Source organism: Borostomias antarcticus (genome assembly GCF_949987555.1).
Source record: "Borostomias antarcticus genome assembly, chromosome: 10".
Lineage (NCBI taxonomy): Eukaryota > Metazoa > Chordata > Actinopteri > Stomiiformes > Stomiidae > Borostomias > Borostomias antarcticus.
In genome coordinates, this window is record NC_140243.1 from 16536828 (window position 1) to 16554327 (window position 17500).

Genomic DNA, 17500 nt, shown 5'->3' on the forward strand with positions numbered 1-17500 from the left:
TCTCTCTCTCTCTCTCCCCTTAGGTAGGCTATAGCTATATGCACAACTCCAGTACTTCCTGAAATTAGACATGCTTCTCTATTTCCTGTCCTACACTATTGGATGAAGTGATTAATCAGGTGTGCCTGACTGCAGCACAATGATCAGGCACACCTGAATAATCATTTCATCCAATAGTGTAAGACAGGAAATAGAGAAGCATGTCTAATTTCAGGAAGTACTGGAGTTGTGCATATAGCCCATAGAGAGGGTGAGCTTAACTTTCCATTCCCTGTGAAATCTGGAAGTGCCCTCATCATCTCCGTCACCATGACTACATGCAGTGGATTCATGATGATGAGTCCATATCTCCGGTATTGCACGAAGGAGGTGACATATGGCTGATTTATAAATCCGATGACCCCCCATAGGCCTATACCAGGTATACCTACATTATTCTCTTTATTGATGTCTGTCAGATTCCATAATCGCTGGATATTATAATAGGGATGTGGCATTCTTGTCTAATCCTCTACTGACACACAATTCCATGTGCACTCATCCGGTTAGAACATACATAAACACAAGATTTCTGTAAGCAGGTTAGCTGCAACTGCAAGAAAAGGTCATAAGAATTTTGAAGTCTCTTGCAAATATAATCAACATTCAGCATTGTAAACAAACCAGGCAATTAGCCTATTATATGCGCGTATATAGGCCAAACATAATTGGCATGTCATTTGCTCAGATAGCTTTGGTAGATTTGCTGCATGGCCTTGGCTATCATTAGAAAAAATTTTATCATTAAGTTTATTATTTTAATGTTTTATTCTGCACCCACCCACCCTTACGTAATTAATTTCCCCAAAGATGCGCTTTGAAGGCCGAGAGCGTTTGTCGCTGATTCGCGCCTATCTACCCCGCTAGCCTCAGACTCACAGGCGCACACGGGCGCAGTAACGAACAGACGCGAGACGCGCCCCATATCGCCTTCCTTTCTTCTTCTCGTAGCACATCTGCCTTTTTTTTACGAAACTGTTATTGATCAGCTTGTCACACGAGTTCACATAAAAGATGCGGACGCAATGGTTAAATTAGTCTATACGCTGGCAGCAGAGGAGTGCAGCCCGGGCTATCATTTCCAGATTGCAAAACGGATCTTATCTCTGGAGAACAGATGTAACAGGTGCCAAACATTTTCTCAAGTAGCCTAGTCTTCGCAGTGTCATTCTATTTAAATTAGGCAACATGCTGTGGGCTTTGGGTTTATTCAGAATTAGATAGAGCAGCAGGAGAATGAGATGGTTCGTTAAGTGGATAGATGGATTTATTCGTGGTCTTCTCATGCTTGTAGTCTATTCCGCTTCTCTGCATGTTTGTCCAATGAGAATTAGGAGGCGGAGAGAGAGGGAGAGAAGTTGGTTCAGAGAGTGAGAGAAAGGGATTCAGAGAGACGGTGAGCGGTAGATCTAGTGGGAGCAAGAGGTAGAGTTAGGCTATACTACATCAAAATTGTAAATGTATAATTATCTTCAGACAATGTATTTTTCATTTTTCTGTTTAAGTTATGGACATTTTCCGGCTTGATGGCAAAGGTTTTGCAGTTTAACCAGTGGGTTCATCATCATATCATGACAATGTCCTGCCATTTAATTTTTATGGACTTTGATCTGATCAAATAAGCTTTTTTATGAATCGATCACTGACTGACAAAGAAATAGATTTCATTTGAGATGTTCCACTGAATGAGCCAACGTCGAGGGATACAGCGAATCATTTCGAGAAAATACCTTCTTGTAACCGACGACCTGTCGGTCTAAGCTACCACCTCTATGAACGGACGCGAAGCGAGCAATGATGGAATGGCCGTGACAACATGAAAAAGAAAGAGTGGAGGTCTATTTTCATCCATCCAGTGATTCAACATACTGACCTGGGGGACAGCCGGAGAGAGGAGAGGTAGCTAGAGGTAGGAAGGAGAGAAACGGAGGACGTGTCTGGATATGAGAAATCTGCTTGAGAACGAATGGTGTCATTTAAAACCTTTTTTGATAAATTCCGTTGACATTTTGATAGTTATTTTATTGACCCTGGTCATACCTTGTATTGCATGGACAACAGTAGCTCCAACCTAGTAAAAGAATGGGGATTCATTGAATAGTTACGTGATATTTGTATGTGATTTAATTTTGTGTAAATACTATGGATTTTCTATCTTCCTGCTACTGTACCAGTGACAGTGAGATTTTGGTGACATTTGCGTGACAGAGATTGCTGCGAGGAGAGAGAGAAAGAGCAAGGGAGGGAGGGGGGCACTTGGGGAGACAGAGAGAGAGAGAGAGAGGGGAAGAGGTGGGGGTGGCTGTCTCACTGCATCAAAGAGGTCTATGATCACTTCACCATACACTTGCTGCTCTGATGCCACATCGCCCTTCAACTAATCTCTTTCTCCTTCTTATGCCACTAATTTTAACTTCCCATCCATCAAACCATCCCTTCCTCCCACCCTCCCCTTCTTTCTCCTCTCTCTCTCCATTTCACATGATATTTAAACCCTCTCTCTTCTCCCTCAATGTTGTCTTCTTTACTCTCTCTCTCTCTCTCTCTCTCTCTCTCTCTCTCTCTCTCTCTCTCTCTTTCTCTCTCTTTCTCTTTCCCTCTCCCTCTCTTTCTGTCTGTGCGTAGAAGCCAGGAAAGTCACTCTCTCAGTCCTGACCATGGAGCCACCCCCATCTCTGAACCTGGCTCTTCTGAGAGCCGGGAGCGAGGATGAGGACCCGCGGTTCCCCGCGGCCCTAAGCGGTATCTCCCACCCGTCCATTACCGGCAACTACCCTGGATCAAACCACTCCAACCACATGGGGGGATCCAGCCTGGACCGTCTGAACGGGAGCACCCCGTCCCCCACCGCGCCTGCCGCCAGCCTGCCACTGGCCTCTCTCTCCAAACTGCCCCTCTCCTCCGCAGGGGGCCAACCCCTGCCCCCTCCCATCCCCAACGCCCTGCACCCCACCAGCACCCCCCTGTCCTCCTGCCTGGGCTCCCAGCACAGCCTCAGTGGGGACAACTCCCCTGTCTACAACGCCCTCTTCTACTCCTCCCACTCACCCTCCATGGAGCGAGAGAGGGACAGAGAGAGGGGGTGTAAGCACAGACAGGCCAGTCCACTGGTCCATCGCAGGGACAGTAACCCATTCACAGAGATCGCTATGAGTTCCTGTAAGTACACAGGAGGGGTGATGAAGCCTCTCAGCCGCCTCAGCGCCTCGCGACGAAACCTCATCGAATCGGACAGCAGCAGCGACACCAAAGAGGGCGGAGCTACGGCCGGAGCCGGGTTGACAGCTACCGGCGGGGGGCGGGACCGGGAACGGGAGGCCCCTCCTACCTCCTCCTCCTCGACGGCTCAGTCTTCTGCCAATCAACCCATGACCCAGAATCCTCCGGAGATCGTGATCTCGTCCAAAGAGGACTCGCCGTACGCGAGGGGATACGACATCGCCGACTCGTCCAATCAGATGTCGATATACCATCAGAACCACGCCTTGGCGGAGAGCAGGGGGGCGCTAAGTGGGTCGGGAGGGGGGGCCGGGGGGATAGGGGGCAGCAGACAAGGGGGTCTGGGGGGTGCGGGGGTCGGGCCGAGGGGCATCTCCAAAGCCTCAAAGCGCAAGAACCAGAACATCGGCTACAAACTTGGACATCGCAGGGCACTCTTCGAGAAGAGGAAGAGGCTTAGTGACTATGCGCTCATCTTTGGAATGTTCGGCATAGTTGTCATGGTGATTGAGACGGAGCTGTCCTGGGGCGTTTACAACAAGGTGAGGAGATGGGAGGGGGCGGGGCCAATGGCAGTACATCAGGTGAAATAGAGGAGCTATAGAGCTCTCGTGAGCTCCAAATATTCGTTCCTCTGCATGGCAGTGAAGCGCGTCTGCTCCACATGGCACAGCTCTGCCCCATGGCTCTGTAGTGGCGCTGTCCTAGAGCCTGTGTCTGGCAATTGGAAGAATAGCAATTGGGGATTGGAGGAATGGTGGCTTGGGTTGGGATTTGAACAAAGCTGGTCTTGGTTTGACAGTGTTAGGCTGTCTGATTGGTCAGTATGTGGGTTCTGTGGCAGCATTGGTGCAGTGTGATTGGAGGGCGGGGTTAGGGCGTGGCAGTGTTTGGTGTAAATGGTAAAAGTGGGACTTAAGGGATGTGGGGAATAAAAGAAGTTGGATGCAAATTGGACTTGCCACTGGCTAGACGTGTGTGTGTGTGTGGGCGGGGAGGGGGGTGGGTCCAGAGGGAGGGACCCTTGGAGTGCTTTGCCCTTGGAGTGCTTTGCCCTGGCCCTGTTCCCTGTTACAATATTTAAAAGTATTGCACTGCACTGCTCCCGCAGTATACATCCATGACATGAATGCTTTTGGAAAGGAAGGATCAGGGATACAAGCTAAAAGTATTAAAAACAGGGCTTCTCTAGGGTGGGGTTGAGTGTGTGTGTGTGTGTGCAAGCGTCTGTGTGTTAAGAGGGTCAGGCAATTGCACAGATTGCTGGCGTCTTCGTAGACCTGAATCCAGAGTGGAAGGTGAGGGGGCTTTGACACTCTCAGCCTATTGACAGACTTTTCTTAATTTTTTATCCTCTGATATTTCTCTCCTCTTTCTCCCCTCTCTCCCCCTCTCCCACTGAAGCCCTCCCCGTACCGCCCCCCTCTCTTCCTCTCTCTGGCTGTGAAGAACTCGGAGTACAATACTCTCCAGCAATACTTTTGGTTTGAATATTTCTCTCTTTCTTTTCTCATAGTCTTTCTCTCTTTCTTTTCTTTCCATCTTCAATTCTTTCTTTCTTTCTATCTTTCTTTGTACTGTCAGCCCCTTGATGGATTCTCTTTCTTCTCTCTCTCTCTCTCTCTCTCTCTCTCTCTATCTCTCTCTCTCTATCTTTCTCTCTCTCTCTATCTCTCTCTCTCTCTCCCAGCTCTTCTGAGAGAGAGAGATTGGGAGAGAGGCGAGAGATTGGGAGAGAGAGGCGTCTGAGAGAGAAACAAAGGGAGGAAAGGGAGAGAAGAAGGAGAGGCGATAATGAAAAGCCTGATTTAGGCTCTTTACCCACTAACAGTGAAGCCTGCTGTTGCACATGAATCAGATAGCATTGCGTGTCAGACTTACAACACACAGGGACTGGAAGGCCCGCCATCGTGTCTCATCAGCAACCAAGACAAAGCAGATGAACGCCAACGTATCTTACGCTCTCACCTTAAAGCATGGAATGAACACGTCCAATAAGATTACTGAATAATTACAGATCAGCCAGTGAGAAAATTAGAATGGAGGTGGGTGTGAGGGATGAAAAGACAGTCAATTTCCTCTCGCTTTCTGACTCATCTCATCTGTGATTCCGAATACACGTCCGCAGACATGAACGAGTGTTAAATGTTTAACGGAGGGTGAGAAGGATCACAGTCAGCGAAGCTGCGGACAGAGAGCTGTCGGAGGACACAGTGCTAACACGGCCAGATTGAGACACTGGTGATCTGAGAGCTTTTGAATCAAAAACTTTATTACAGGTGACAGTGTGAGCAGGGAACGTCCGAAGTGCGCTGGAGACGGTAAACCCCATCCAAGGCTTAAGAAGAAGACCAGGCTTAGATAATTGAAGTAGATAGAAGCCCGCAGGTTAGCGTGAAAAATCGACAGGGAGGGAGAGAGAGACAGATGGAGGGGATGGGCAGGAGTGAAGAGGTCTCTGCAGTGCTTGGAAGCTAGTCTACGGGGGAAACCCTTGAATGATCTCTCACATTGATTTTTGATAATCACTCGGCCGCGCGCTCTCCACCCACCCGCACGCACGCACGCGCACACACACGTGCACACACTCCTCTCCTGATGTGCTGCCTGTGGTGGGAGGTGTCAGAGGTGGTGCTGTGCGAGAGAGTGGGAGACAGATATTGGCCATCATCATCGCTCCATTTTGAAAATGTACCCACGTACCCTTTTATCTGTCTCCCATCCTCTCTCATCCTCTCTGGCTGATTATGTCGGATATAATAGCTGATATGTTGTTCTTTTTGTCCGTGTGTGTGTGTGTGTGCGTGCGTGCGTGCGTGTGTGTGTGTGTGTGTGTGCCATAAGTTCCTCATATATTTTCAGCATGTCCAGTTGCTATACCTCCCTCCCAAAATAGACCTATAAGAACAAGGGAGTTGAATGGAGGGAGAGAGAGACAGAGTGACAGGACAGTATGTACGTATGTATGTCTCCACATAGTGCTAGCACAATATGTAAACCACACACACACACACTCACACACACATACACACACTATGTGACACAGTTTTTCTGTGAGTGTGTGTATGTGTGGGGCTAGGAAGACAACTCGCATACAATAGCTAATGTTAAACATAAATTTAGTGTTTTATACTTAATAGCAGGGCTGTGACCTAAAGCGTTCTACTTAGCTGTTTGTCTATTTCAGCACTCGCGTCCAAAAACGGTCAAACGGATCCCCCATGTTCCTGACCTGCTACGTGATCTTTAGTGTTACCTTCAGCCTTGACACATGAAGGGTAATGACTTGACAAGTTAAGGTCCTCACTCTTGGACATTCCGGAAAACTGACTCTATACTGATTTTACGAGAGAGTTGAGGCCCGGGGCGATTTCTCTCTGAGAATAACTGCATTTTAAGCACCTGGGACCCGGCTAGTTGCCTGTCACTGTCAGATCAATAGATCATTCTCACAGCAGGTGGGGGAGGGGGGCGAGACCCCACCCCCATCACCCCGGGCCCTCGGGGGCCTCAGTTTTGGAGGAGAGTGATGGAACATATCTATTCTGAGGGAATCCACAGCTGTCACCAACTTCACCTGTCGCGCTGTCAACATGGGTAGCCTTCACATGCAGGCGATGTCCGTGTGTGCGTGAGTGTGTGTGTGCACGCGCCTGTGTGTGTGTGTGTATGTGTAGATAATCAGTAGATAAAGCTATTATGAGGCCTGATAATGCCACGCATGATTCACAGATTATCTACCGTACTAATATCTCTCCTCCTCTCTCCCTCTCTCTCTCTCTCTCTCTCTCCTTCTGAGGTGTAGTGGTGTGATGTTTCTGTTCTCATTCTCATAGTTGTCTCAGGAGGATAATAACCATCACAGCAGCCTTACTATATCCTCCCATTTTCCATATTCTCTCCATTCATATCCTCTGCGGGCTTTAGCTAACCAATTAGACCCCCCCCCCCCCCCCTCGCACATAGGTCTATCTAACACCATTTACCATGGACACACACACACACACACACACACACACACACACACACACACGGTCAGTCAGTATGCGGACCATAGGGGTTTAGGGAATCAAAACCATCTCTGGCTCATAGCTACTATCATGCTACAATTAACGGAACAATTGAGCCCTTCCCCTCTCCACCTCTCCCCTGTCTACACTTCGCTTTCTTCTCCTCCGCTCTCCCTCCATCACTGACTCCTGAGAGAGTGTTTTCCCACGGGCGTTGCACCAGCTCACACAACCACACTCTGCTGTGCTACCTGTATATGTGTGTGTGTGTGTGTGTGTGTGTGTGCGCATGTGTGTGTTTTGTTGACTGTATTTGTATACAGTAGGTTCCTTTGTGTGTACAGGATGTGCATGCCTTGGTATTATGCTTTGTCATGGCATGTACCTGTGAATGAGTACCTGTGAATGTACCTGAACATTATGTGTGTGTGTGCGTGTACATGTGTCTCTTTTTGTCTGTGTGTGTAATTGGGTGTGTAGGAGCGTAATGGTGGATGTCAGTGTGTAATTGAGTGTATGTATGTAGGTTGCTGTGTAATTGAGTTTGTGTGTGTTGGTGTCTAATTGAGTGTGTGAGTGTGGGCGTGCAAGCGTGAGCTTGTGTGTTGCTCTGACGAGGTGTCATCGTTCTCCTCCCTGGTCCTCGTTTCCCTGGAGACTGATTGCATGGAAGCCTTGTTCTGACAGGAAGAGACCCCCAGGGCCAACACAACACACCCAATACACACCCACACAGAGAGACAAACAAACACACACACACACACATACCACCTGGGAATACATGTGCACTTATTATAATCATGCACCAGATGGATGAGCATGTGTGTGTGTGTGTGTGTGTGAGGCGCTTAGAGTATGCAGGGTATGTGGTGGACAGATCAAGCAATCAAGGAGGTTACAGGGAAGTCATTTTGTGCTGCGTTTGTTTGAGTCAGAAAGAGAGAAAGGGAAAGAGTGAGAGAGAGAAAGAAATACAGAGAATTTGAGAGAGGGGGAGAGAAAGAGAGAGAGAGAAAGAGAGAGCGCTTGTGTCAATGCTGATGGAGCTCTAAAAGCTCATTAGTTCCGTATGGTGGCCACCAAGGTTCTGATCAATACCTGCTAATCACACACACAGACTCACACTCACACTCCAACATACACACTGGAGCTATATCAGCGAAGGAGAAGAAATGAATTGCACACATCACACTTTTCACAAGTCACAAGATTCTTAAGTTTCTATTCTGTAATACCTGTGAGTTATGCACAGGTACGCGGGGAACTACAGGCGTCAAATTAAAGTTCGGAAGGAATGGGAAAAATCCCATTATTTTGAACGAGGTAAAGCACGCGGAACAGCTCAGTCATTGGGCTCGGCTGGGGATGAATAGACTTCAGGTTTATTTTCGTGGCTGGTGACACACTCAGAAATATTTTACTCTGTCTGTGTGCGCTGCCCCCAAAAACTACTCTGACAAAAACCGACGACCAACACCAGCTTCATGTGTGTGTGTGTGTGTGTGTGTGTGTGATGTTTAAAACTTCATCATCATCACACACCCGCATATTACACACACACACACACACACACACACACACACACACACACACACACACAAGGGGTCTGGGTTTCTTCATTGCTCAGCCATCCACTTGTTCATGAATACAGAGTAGGGCAATCAAAGCAACCAAAAATATGAACCACTGAAGAGTGAGTCTGTGTGTGTGCGTGTGTGTATATGCGTGTTTGTGGTGTGTGTATGTGTGTGTGTGTGCGTGTGTGCGAGTGTGTGTGTGTGCGTGTGTGCGTGTGTGTGTGTGTGCACGCCTGTGTGTGTGTAGGGGTTTCAGCAACAGCTGCATACATCTCAGACAGGGTGAATAATTTAATGTTAAGGAGGCTTTAGGGTCAGAACACATCAGTCACAATGACCACATCTGAGGTCACCCCTTCAGGCCTTGAAGCGTGTGTGTGTGTAATATTTGTGTGTGTGATGATGTCTACGGCCGCTTGTCTAAATGCTGTGCTGCGTATATTAGCCAGTGAGTAGGTGAAGGGTTAAAGTATCTGTAGAGGTGTGTGTGGGCGGGGGGGGGGGGGGGGGGGGGGTGGAGGGGTGGGGTGGGTGGGGGCTCATTAAGGAGGAGTTTTCCAGCACATCCGGATCCTAATGAACATGCAGGCTGAAGATTTCAGCTGTAGCTAGAGAATGTTATTGGCGCTGACGGTTGTTATTGGTTTGCTGCGTGTGTTAGTGAGCTGCCTACAGCAGGGCTCCTCTCTGCCTGGCCATGGCCTTGGGCTAGTGTATCCTGCCCGGTCACTCTCTCTCTGCCTCACACACACACACACACACACACACACACACACACACACACACACGCACACACACCAGGCCTCAGCCCAGGGCCAACAGATTGTTTTGTCAGGGCTCTGGGTCCAGCTCCAAATGTCTGCTCCTATGCTCCAAATGTGGAAACTCCTCTGGGATGTTTATGGATGATTCTGTGTGTGTGTGTGTGTGTGTGTGTGTGTGTGTGTGTGTGTGTGTGTGTGTGTGTGTGTGTGTGTGTGTGTGTGTGTGTGTGTACAGCATGTTTACACTCCTGTTTTCTCTCCCCAGAGTTCCATGTATTCTCTGGCCCTGAAATGTCTGATCAGCCTGTCTACAGTCATACTGCTGGGTCTCATCATAGCCTACCACGCACGAGAAGTACAGGTAACACACACACCCATGCACACACACCCACGCACACATACACACACACACATGCACACAAATGTTGTATCTGATTTAGATTGTGGAACCCAGGTGTCTTTCTTAATAACATTAATGGATCAATTAAATGTGAGAAAACAAAATCCTGCTTATCATGATGATTGGATAGAAACTCACAGTCACCTCTCCCTGATAAAGAAAACACATACACACACACACACACACACACACACACATATGCCCAGACAGATAGTCACATCCCTCTAACTCACTTAGGCAGAAATAAATAGATCAGAAACACTTTCATGCTTCATCATAGGTATATCTTTTCAGGCATCTACAGTATAATCCAAAAACTGTAATGAGGCTATATATAGTTTTCTAGCTCAGGCTTTTATCAACTCTTTACAGTCAATGCACAGTGGCTGTCTGTATCATGGTCTGTCTGGGCCTTGCAGGAGTCAGGAATCATTAAAACTCATACTTAGCTAAGAGTAAGAGTGCTATTTTGGACATTTAACCCTATTTCTGATATGTTTAACATCAATCTGAAATATAGAGACCATAATTTCATTGTATTTCATTGTATTCAAGTATTGAGCAAGGTCGAGAATTTCGACTGACTCAAATTTCTTTACAATAGAAGTGGCCAGGGCACTTTAATGTCTAGCTTTTTCCGACACAGGATGCTTATGGTTTAATATGACTTGGTCTCAGTATGCTGTCTTGATAAATGTAGGCTTCTTGCTAACTGAATGTTAATAATAATAATAATAAAAAAACGTTATTTATAGACCACCTTTTGTGACATAAAATGCAGTTCAAAGTGCTTTACAGAATAGACATTAAAAACGAAAACATAAATAACAATTGAGAAATAGTAAAAGTAAAGTGCATTATAAAAGAGACATTAAAAGTAAAACATCAATTAAGACATAATAAAAATTAAAAAAACATAAAATAAGTAAGATCAAATAGAATGGTATAATAAAATACAATAAAATGAGAAAAGAGTGTGATAACATAAAAGCAAGGTCATAAAAATACGTTTTGAGCTGCCTCTTAAAACTGTCGACAGAGGTTGCTTGTCTAATGTAACGGTGGAGCATGTTCCAAATCCTCGGTGCATATCTACTGAAGGGAACATCACAGTGCCTCTTGCTGTTTGATGGAGCCCCCCTCAATAGACCAGCACCAAGCCATCTGAGGGAGCCATTTGGAACATACTCCGACAGGCAGTCTGACAGGTACAGTAGGAAGGGGATAAACCATTCAAAACTTTGAACACAAGTAGAAGAATTTTAAATTATATCCTCAACGCTACTGGGAGCCAGTGCAAAGATACTAGTATTGGTGTAATATGATCTCTTTTCCTGGTTTTAGTTTAAAAAAAAACAACTTGCTGCCAAGTTTTGAATAAGTTGCAGCCGAGCAATAGTTTTTTTTTTGGCAGACCTGTACTGTATAAAGTGCATTACAATAATCTTATCGTGAGAAATGAAGGCTTGAGTCAGTTTCTTGGCATCCTCTAGGGAGAGGAAGGGTCTGACTCTTGTGATGTTTCTCAGATGATAAAAGGCTATCTTAGTAACGTTAAATATATGATTTTCAAAATTGAGGTCAGGGTCAGATAAGACCCAGGTTTTTCACTTTTGGTTTTACCTGTGTGGCCAGATTTCCGAGTTTACTTATTATTTCATTTCTTTGGGCGTCTGTGCCAACAATGAGGAAAGGCAGTTTAGTAGAGGATGTAAGGCATCTTTGTTGTCTGGTGCTACAGAAAGATACAACTGGGTGTCATCAGCATAACAGTGAAAATGAATCCCATGGTCATGGATAATTTCTCCAAATAGGAGCATATAAAGGGAGAACAACAGTGGACCAAGGATCGAGCCCTGAGGAACGCCATAGAGGAAGCATTGTTTCTCCGAAACATAGTCACCAAGACTCACACAGTAATTTCTGTATTTGAGGCAGGTATGGAACCAGCTCAATGTAGTCTCTGAGAGACCAATCCAGGTTTCAAGTCTGTTCAGAAGTATTCCATGATCGATAGTGTCAAACGCAGCACTCAGGTCGAGGAGTTCAAGGACAGAAACTTTCTTTTCATCTGCGCTCATTCTAAGATTGTTTATGACTTAAGTGAGTGCTATCTCAGGGCTATATCCACCTCTGAAACCAGACTGAAATTTCTCATGAATATCGGTCATGTAAAAATGCCTCTAACTGTTTCAACACTGCTCTTTCCAGAATTTTACCTAGAAAGGGCAGGTTGGATATTGGTCTGTAGTTACTCAATATAGAGGAATCTAGTGTAGTTTTTTTTAGTAAAGGCCTGACTAGAGCAGTTAGACTAGAGTCTGGAAAGATACCAGATTCTAGAGAGCAGTTTACAATATCCAGTAGGTCAAGGGTAAAACAGTCTACTGCTTCTTTAAGAAGGAACTGGGGAAAGCATTGAGGGAGCTGGTGGAGGATTTCAGAATCAGAGATCATTTTCCAGAGTTCCCCTTCACTCATTTTTAAGCAATTTAGATAATTTATATTTCCACAAGCAGCACCTGCGTATCCTCTGTTTGTAGTGTTCATGATACTTGTTCTGATATCGATTATCTTGTCTTCAAAGGATGAGGCAAACTCCTTCCACTTTGACTGTGAAGGTTCATGGAGATGCTTGTTGAAGTGGGGAGGATTTAGTAGGCGATCAATAGTAGAGAACGAGATTCTGGGGTTGCTTGTATTATATGATAATTTGAGAAAAGTATGCCTGCCTTTCGCAGCGCAGGGCTTTGCTGTAGGTGAAGATGGAATTTAAAAGGATCTTCCATAGACGCTCAGCTCTACGGCATTCCCTCTTAAGCAGGGCGCTTTGATCATTTTTCCAGTGGATGGCCTTTGCGGTTTATTTTTTATTTTTCTCAGGTGCCACTATGTCTAAAGATTACATTAATTTGTGGTTGAAGTTGTTGACCTTTTCATGGACTGATGCAGTTTCACCAGAAAAGGCCTGACTGGACATGTGGTTTGAGAACATACAGTAGCAGCTGAGGATGGACCAATAAAGCGTCTTTTAATGGGACACTTAGTGACATTCCTTTCTAGCCCTGGGATAGATGTCAATTTGCAGGTTCAGGTCACCAGTTAGGAGGACGCTGTCATGGTTGGTGACATGTTGAAACAGCTACATTTGAACCAGAACTATTTCACCGACCGCACTATGTCACTACGTGTTGCCTGTAGGCTTCCGCTTTGTCGCGTTGTAGACAGGGGCGAGCCGGAGAAAATTAACGAGAGTTGAGCCCGTATTACACATAAGACAAAGAAGGAGTTTGCAAGTAGCCTACAGCAGAACTATTTGTAACAGGTGTCAAGAGATACTGTGTATGAAGTCCCTATGCTGAAGGAACTGAGACATAACAACATGATTTTAGTACAGATTTGTAAAACCAGCTTATGTACCAGCTAATGGTGTTATCTGTGTTAACAGTGAGTACAGTACTGAGAATCTAGAAATGTTTAGAAGAGTTTGACACGAATCATGATAGAATTTGTATTTTACTACTTTGTAACACTAATTAAAGTAGGGACAGGCCTGCACATGTCTGTTCAAGATCAAGAAGACCCTTAGTCATGATGATTGTTTTGGAGCTATTTTCCTGTATCAGAGTGTATCACAAGGATTTAGTGAGCATGTGATTGGTTGACGATTGACATGATGATATGAAGAATAGATGTCAGAATGACTTTGCAACAATGAAGCATGAAATGTGTACCTCTGATTAGTTGAAAATGATGTAATGCCTGATGTGATGGGAGGAGAGAGAGATTAGAGAATCAGTATAAAAGTTAGGGAGCTACTATATTCCTTGGGACTTTCCCAATGGGGGGCTATGGCCTGCGACCAAGGAGGAGATCCTGAGTCCCCCAACCTACAGCTGTAGAAACTGAGCGATCTCCTGATTCTATGCAGACAGCTATCAGATAGCTCTGATAATCAGTTAGTTAATAAAGTTTGCATTTAAAGTTAAAGTTCTATTGTCACTTTACTCTTCCCAGGGAGATGATAGGGGAGTAGTATCCGCTCTCTTGTATTTAAAGTTGCTCTCTTGCATAAAAAGTTAGTTTATGCATGCTAAGCATCTGACAGATTACTGTAGACTCTAAAGAAACATTTCCCTACAGTAAAAGTATACTTACTGTTAAATTAATGTCTAGCAACCTCACCCACAGACATCTCAATGAGTAGAGCTACGGTTAACCTTTAACCTGTGTGGTGTTAGAATTGTATCCAATCTATCAGGTCACAGGAGGGGTGCAGTCTGGGGCGGGAACCTGGGGAGGTGCAGGGAGGTACTGTATGTGGTTAGAGGCTGGACAAATCTGCTCAATCCCATTTTAAGATTATTCCTTAGAAACCTGGTGAACGCAAGGCCAATGGGCTAAGAATAAAAACCCCTTGGAGGAGAGCTGGTGCTGGGCCCTTGTACTGGGGCTCTAGGTAACAGCAGTGGTGCATGAATGTATAGTCCCCAGTTGTGGGAACAAAATGAATGCAACATCGATACACATCTCTGTTCATAGGCTTCCATTGCCACACCCAGACTGATTGAAAGTTTGGCTTGAACTTGTTCTGGGGATTGACATAAACACTCCGATCCGAGTTCGCCAGGTCAGGCTTGTGGGTTTGTGGGGAGCATTTTGATGAAAACTATTTTACTAGAGCTAATGTGATGTGAATCTCCTTAGAGATTTCATCTAGTAGCTAATGGCAGGGTGTATTTACAAGTTTTATACCATGTTTGTTAGCAATGAAAGGTACATTTTTAGAACATTACTGTACTGTTTCTTGAATTGAAAACACCATAGGCGATAAGAATGCTTAGAATATTGCCATCGGGATTATCAGTTTGTGTTGTCTAGAGAACAGTTTGGGAAAAGTTACAGTAGGTCACAGCATTTCAAAGGTGTCCACAGCCTCTTTGAAGCTACATTTTCTCCGGTGTGAAAGATCTATTTATCCCGAATAGCCCACACTGTGCAACTTGGCAGAACTCATGTGTCCACAGCCCAACGGCTGCAACTTCAACGCCCACTCCAGCTCCACACAGTGGCTACCAGTCTGAATTGTGAACAAAATAAATAGCAAACTAATGTGGAGGGTCTCTGGAAGCACTGTACTGTGATGCCTTGCCTTGTTCTAGGTCTGATCAATTCCTTAGGGTGTGAATCCCATCAGTAGGCTAGCCTACTCAATGTTTACTGTATGTTGTAACCTTGCAATGTGCTCCAGACATATAACATATAAGCTATTAGTGTTAGGGAAATTAACACTGAAGTGTACAGAAGAATTTAGTTGTGGTAGATGGGGTGTCTTACTGTATTTTACTGTCTAAAAATCATAGCCTACTCAAAAAATATGGACAACTGAACAATCAATTAATATAGGCCTATGGCGTGAAGTTGCATACAGTACTAGCCTACTCACTGTGCTTTACGCATGGTAAAGCACCCCAAAAGTTTAATAAACATGTCCCTAAAGCATTTTATTCCATTGCCAGTCAACAGTTGGCTCACTGGGCAACGATTGCTGTCCATAATCGCTTGCACGTTTGGACACTTTCGGAGTCAAATGCCATTGAAACCTAGTGAGCACAGCTTGAGATCAATAGGAATGTTTTCAACCAGTCGCAACTAGACATTTTTAAATGACAAATACGCTGCTTGCTGTTGCTGCCACATTCACTTTCGGACTTCTGTTCCGAATTTTAGCCCTTTATTCGCCAGGAGAAAACACAAGAGGAACATTTTAGTAACCGAGCTGTCGAGTTGAATTTACATGGTTCTCATTCCGAAAAACACAATGTCCAGTCCGAAGTCCGAAGGTCCGTGGGGCTTCAGGGGTTCCGAGGATGGAAGAGGCCGTGGAGACGCAGGAGAGGCAGGGATCCAGGGAGACACGAGAGGAGCCGGGGAGACGCGGGAGAGGGTCCGTAGGAGACTAGGGGGAAACAAAAGACAGACGGGGTAAGGTAGGGCTCAGGGATACTCAAGATTCTACAACAAAGTTCTTCTCTTGTACCGTGTAACAGAGGTTACTTTCTGGCAACGAGCAGCAGGTCTGGCTGGGTCTTATAGCCTGGAGCTAATCAACGTCAGGTGCGTTGATTGCTGATGGAGACTGGCTGCGTCGTTGCCTAGCCAACGCTCTCAGAGGGCGGGCAGAGGTGGAAGGCTGACCAGGTGCGGGGGTAGAGGGCTGATGAGGCTGCGTGGGTGAGGCAGGCTGGGGACCCACAACACAAGGTCCCCTCTCCAATGTGTTTTACGTTTTACCTCTTCGCTGTTAGTCTGGGGTCTTTCTCGTTCGGTGTTGTTTCGCCGGTCTAGAGCGGAAGCGCGATGACGCATCGCATAATCATCCAGTCTGGACCGGAAGAAGAACAGTTGTTGTAATGTTTTTACTGTAGGCTGCACATGGTGAAGTTTAGAGTAGATAACATTCGCGGTGGCATCACCAGGTATAACACCGACGGAAATTGTAAAAGAAGATGCGAGGAGAACTACCGGTTAAGGAAAAATAAAGCAAGCGGATGTTGGAGGCGGGCTCTACAGGCTCGAGCCGGATGAGGGGGCGGGCTTAAGGCAGTGAAGTAAATAGACACCAGGCTCTTCTCCCCGAGGAGAGACTGGCGACGCGAGGCTACTTCGCTGTAGTAGACTATGCACTTAAAGAATTGAGAGTTTTCTGTGAGGTCCCTCCGGCCTGGGCCTCCGTTTCCAATTTATATTGAGGACGCAGAAAATAGTATCTAAAACTGCCAGGTTTATTAGCGATGGAAAGTCTATGTCCTCAATTGCACAGGCTGGTTTCAATGTCCATGGATACATCCATGTTTTCAAGGGCATTCGGTAGCTTTCTCTTTCTGTAGGCATCTGTTTACTTCTTGCCTTGGCAGCAGGTTCGGGTTGATGGCCAGCCTCTGCTTCTCTCGCGCACCTATCATCCATCTCTATCATCCATCTCTATCATCCATCTCTGTCATCCATCTCTATCATCCATCTCTATCATCCATCTCTATCATCCATCTCTTGGAGTTGATCGCCTGTGTATTCAGGCTCAAATCTGTAGCCAGTGCCATCATATTCAAAATCAAGTTCTTCATCATCATAATAATAATGATCCATTGTCCACGAACAGAATGTGTTGCTTCATACAACGGATTGTGATATATTTCACAGAACAGCATACTGAGACCGGTAAGATTAGACACTATTAACTTGCCCCGGCCACTTCCATTGTAAAGAAATTTGAGTCGGACGAAAATCTTGATCTAGCTCAATACTGGTCTAGCTAATTATGGTCTCTGTTTCAGATTGATGTTAGATAAATCAGAAATAGGGCTAAATAAATATCACATTACCCCTTGAGCTAGGCTTACTTCCCTAACCCTAATCCTGCATTCCAGTTGCCTCGGAAACTGGGATGTCAAAAACATAATCAAAAACACTCAAATTGTGATTTCTGCTGCT

The 17500-nt window shown here is 45.6% G+C and overlaps 1 protein-coding gene across 1 annotated transcript in view; it reads left to right on the forward strand.

Annotated features, from left to right (window-relative positions):
• Window positions 1-2696: 2696 nt before the first annotated feature.
• kcnn3 (potassium intermediate/small conductance calcium-activated channel, subfamily N, member 3) overlaps window positions 2697-17500 on the forward strand; it is a gene marked incomplete at both ends in the record, with an annotated part of 40897 nt that continues 26093 nt past the window's right edge. The window contains 2 exons of the mRNA XM_084444538.1: window positions 2697-3800; window positions 9875-9970. Of these exons, the coding sequence (XP_084300664.1) occupies window positions 2697-3800; window positions 9875-9970 (1200 nt within the window). The remainder of the gene's footprint in view (window positions 3801-9874; window positions 9971-17500) is intronic.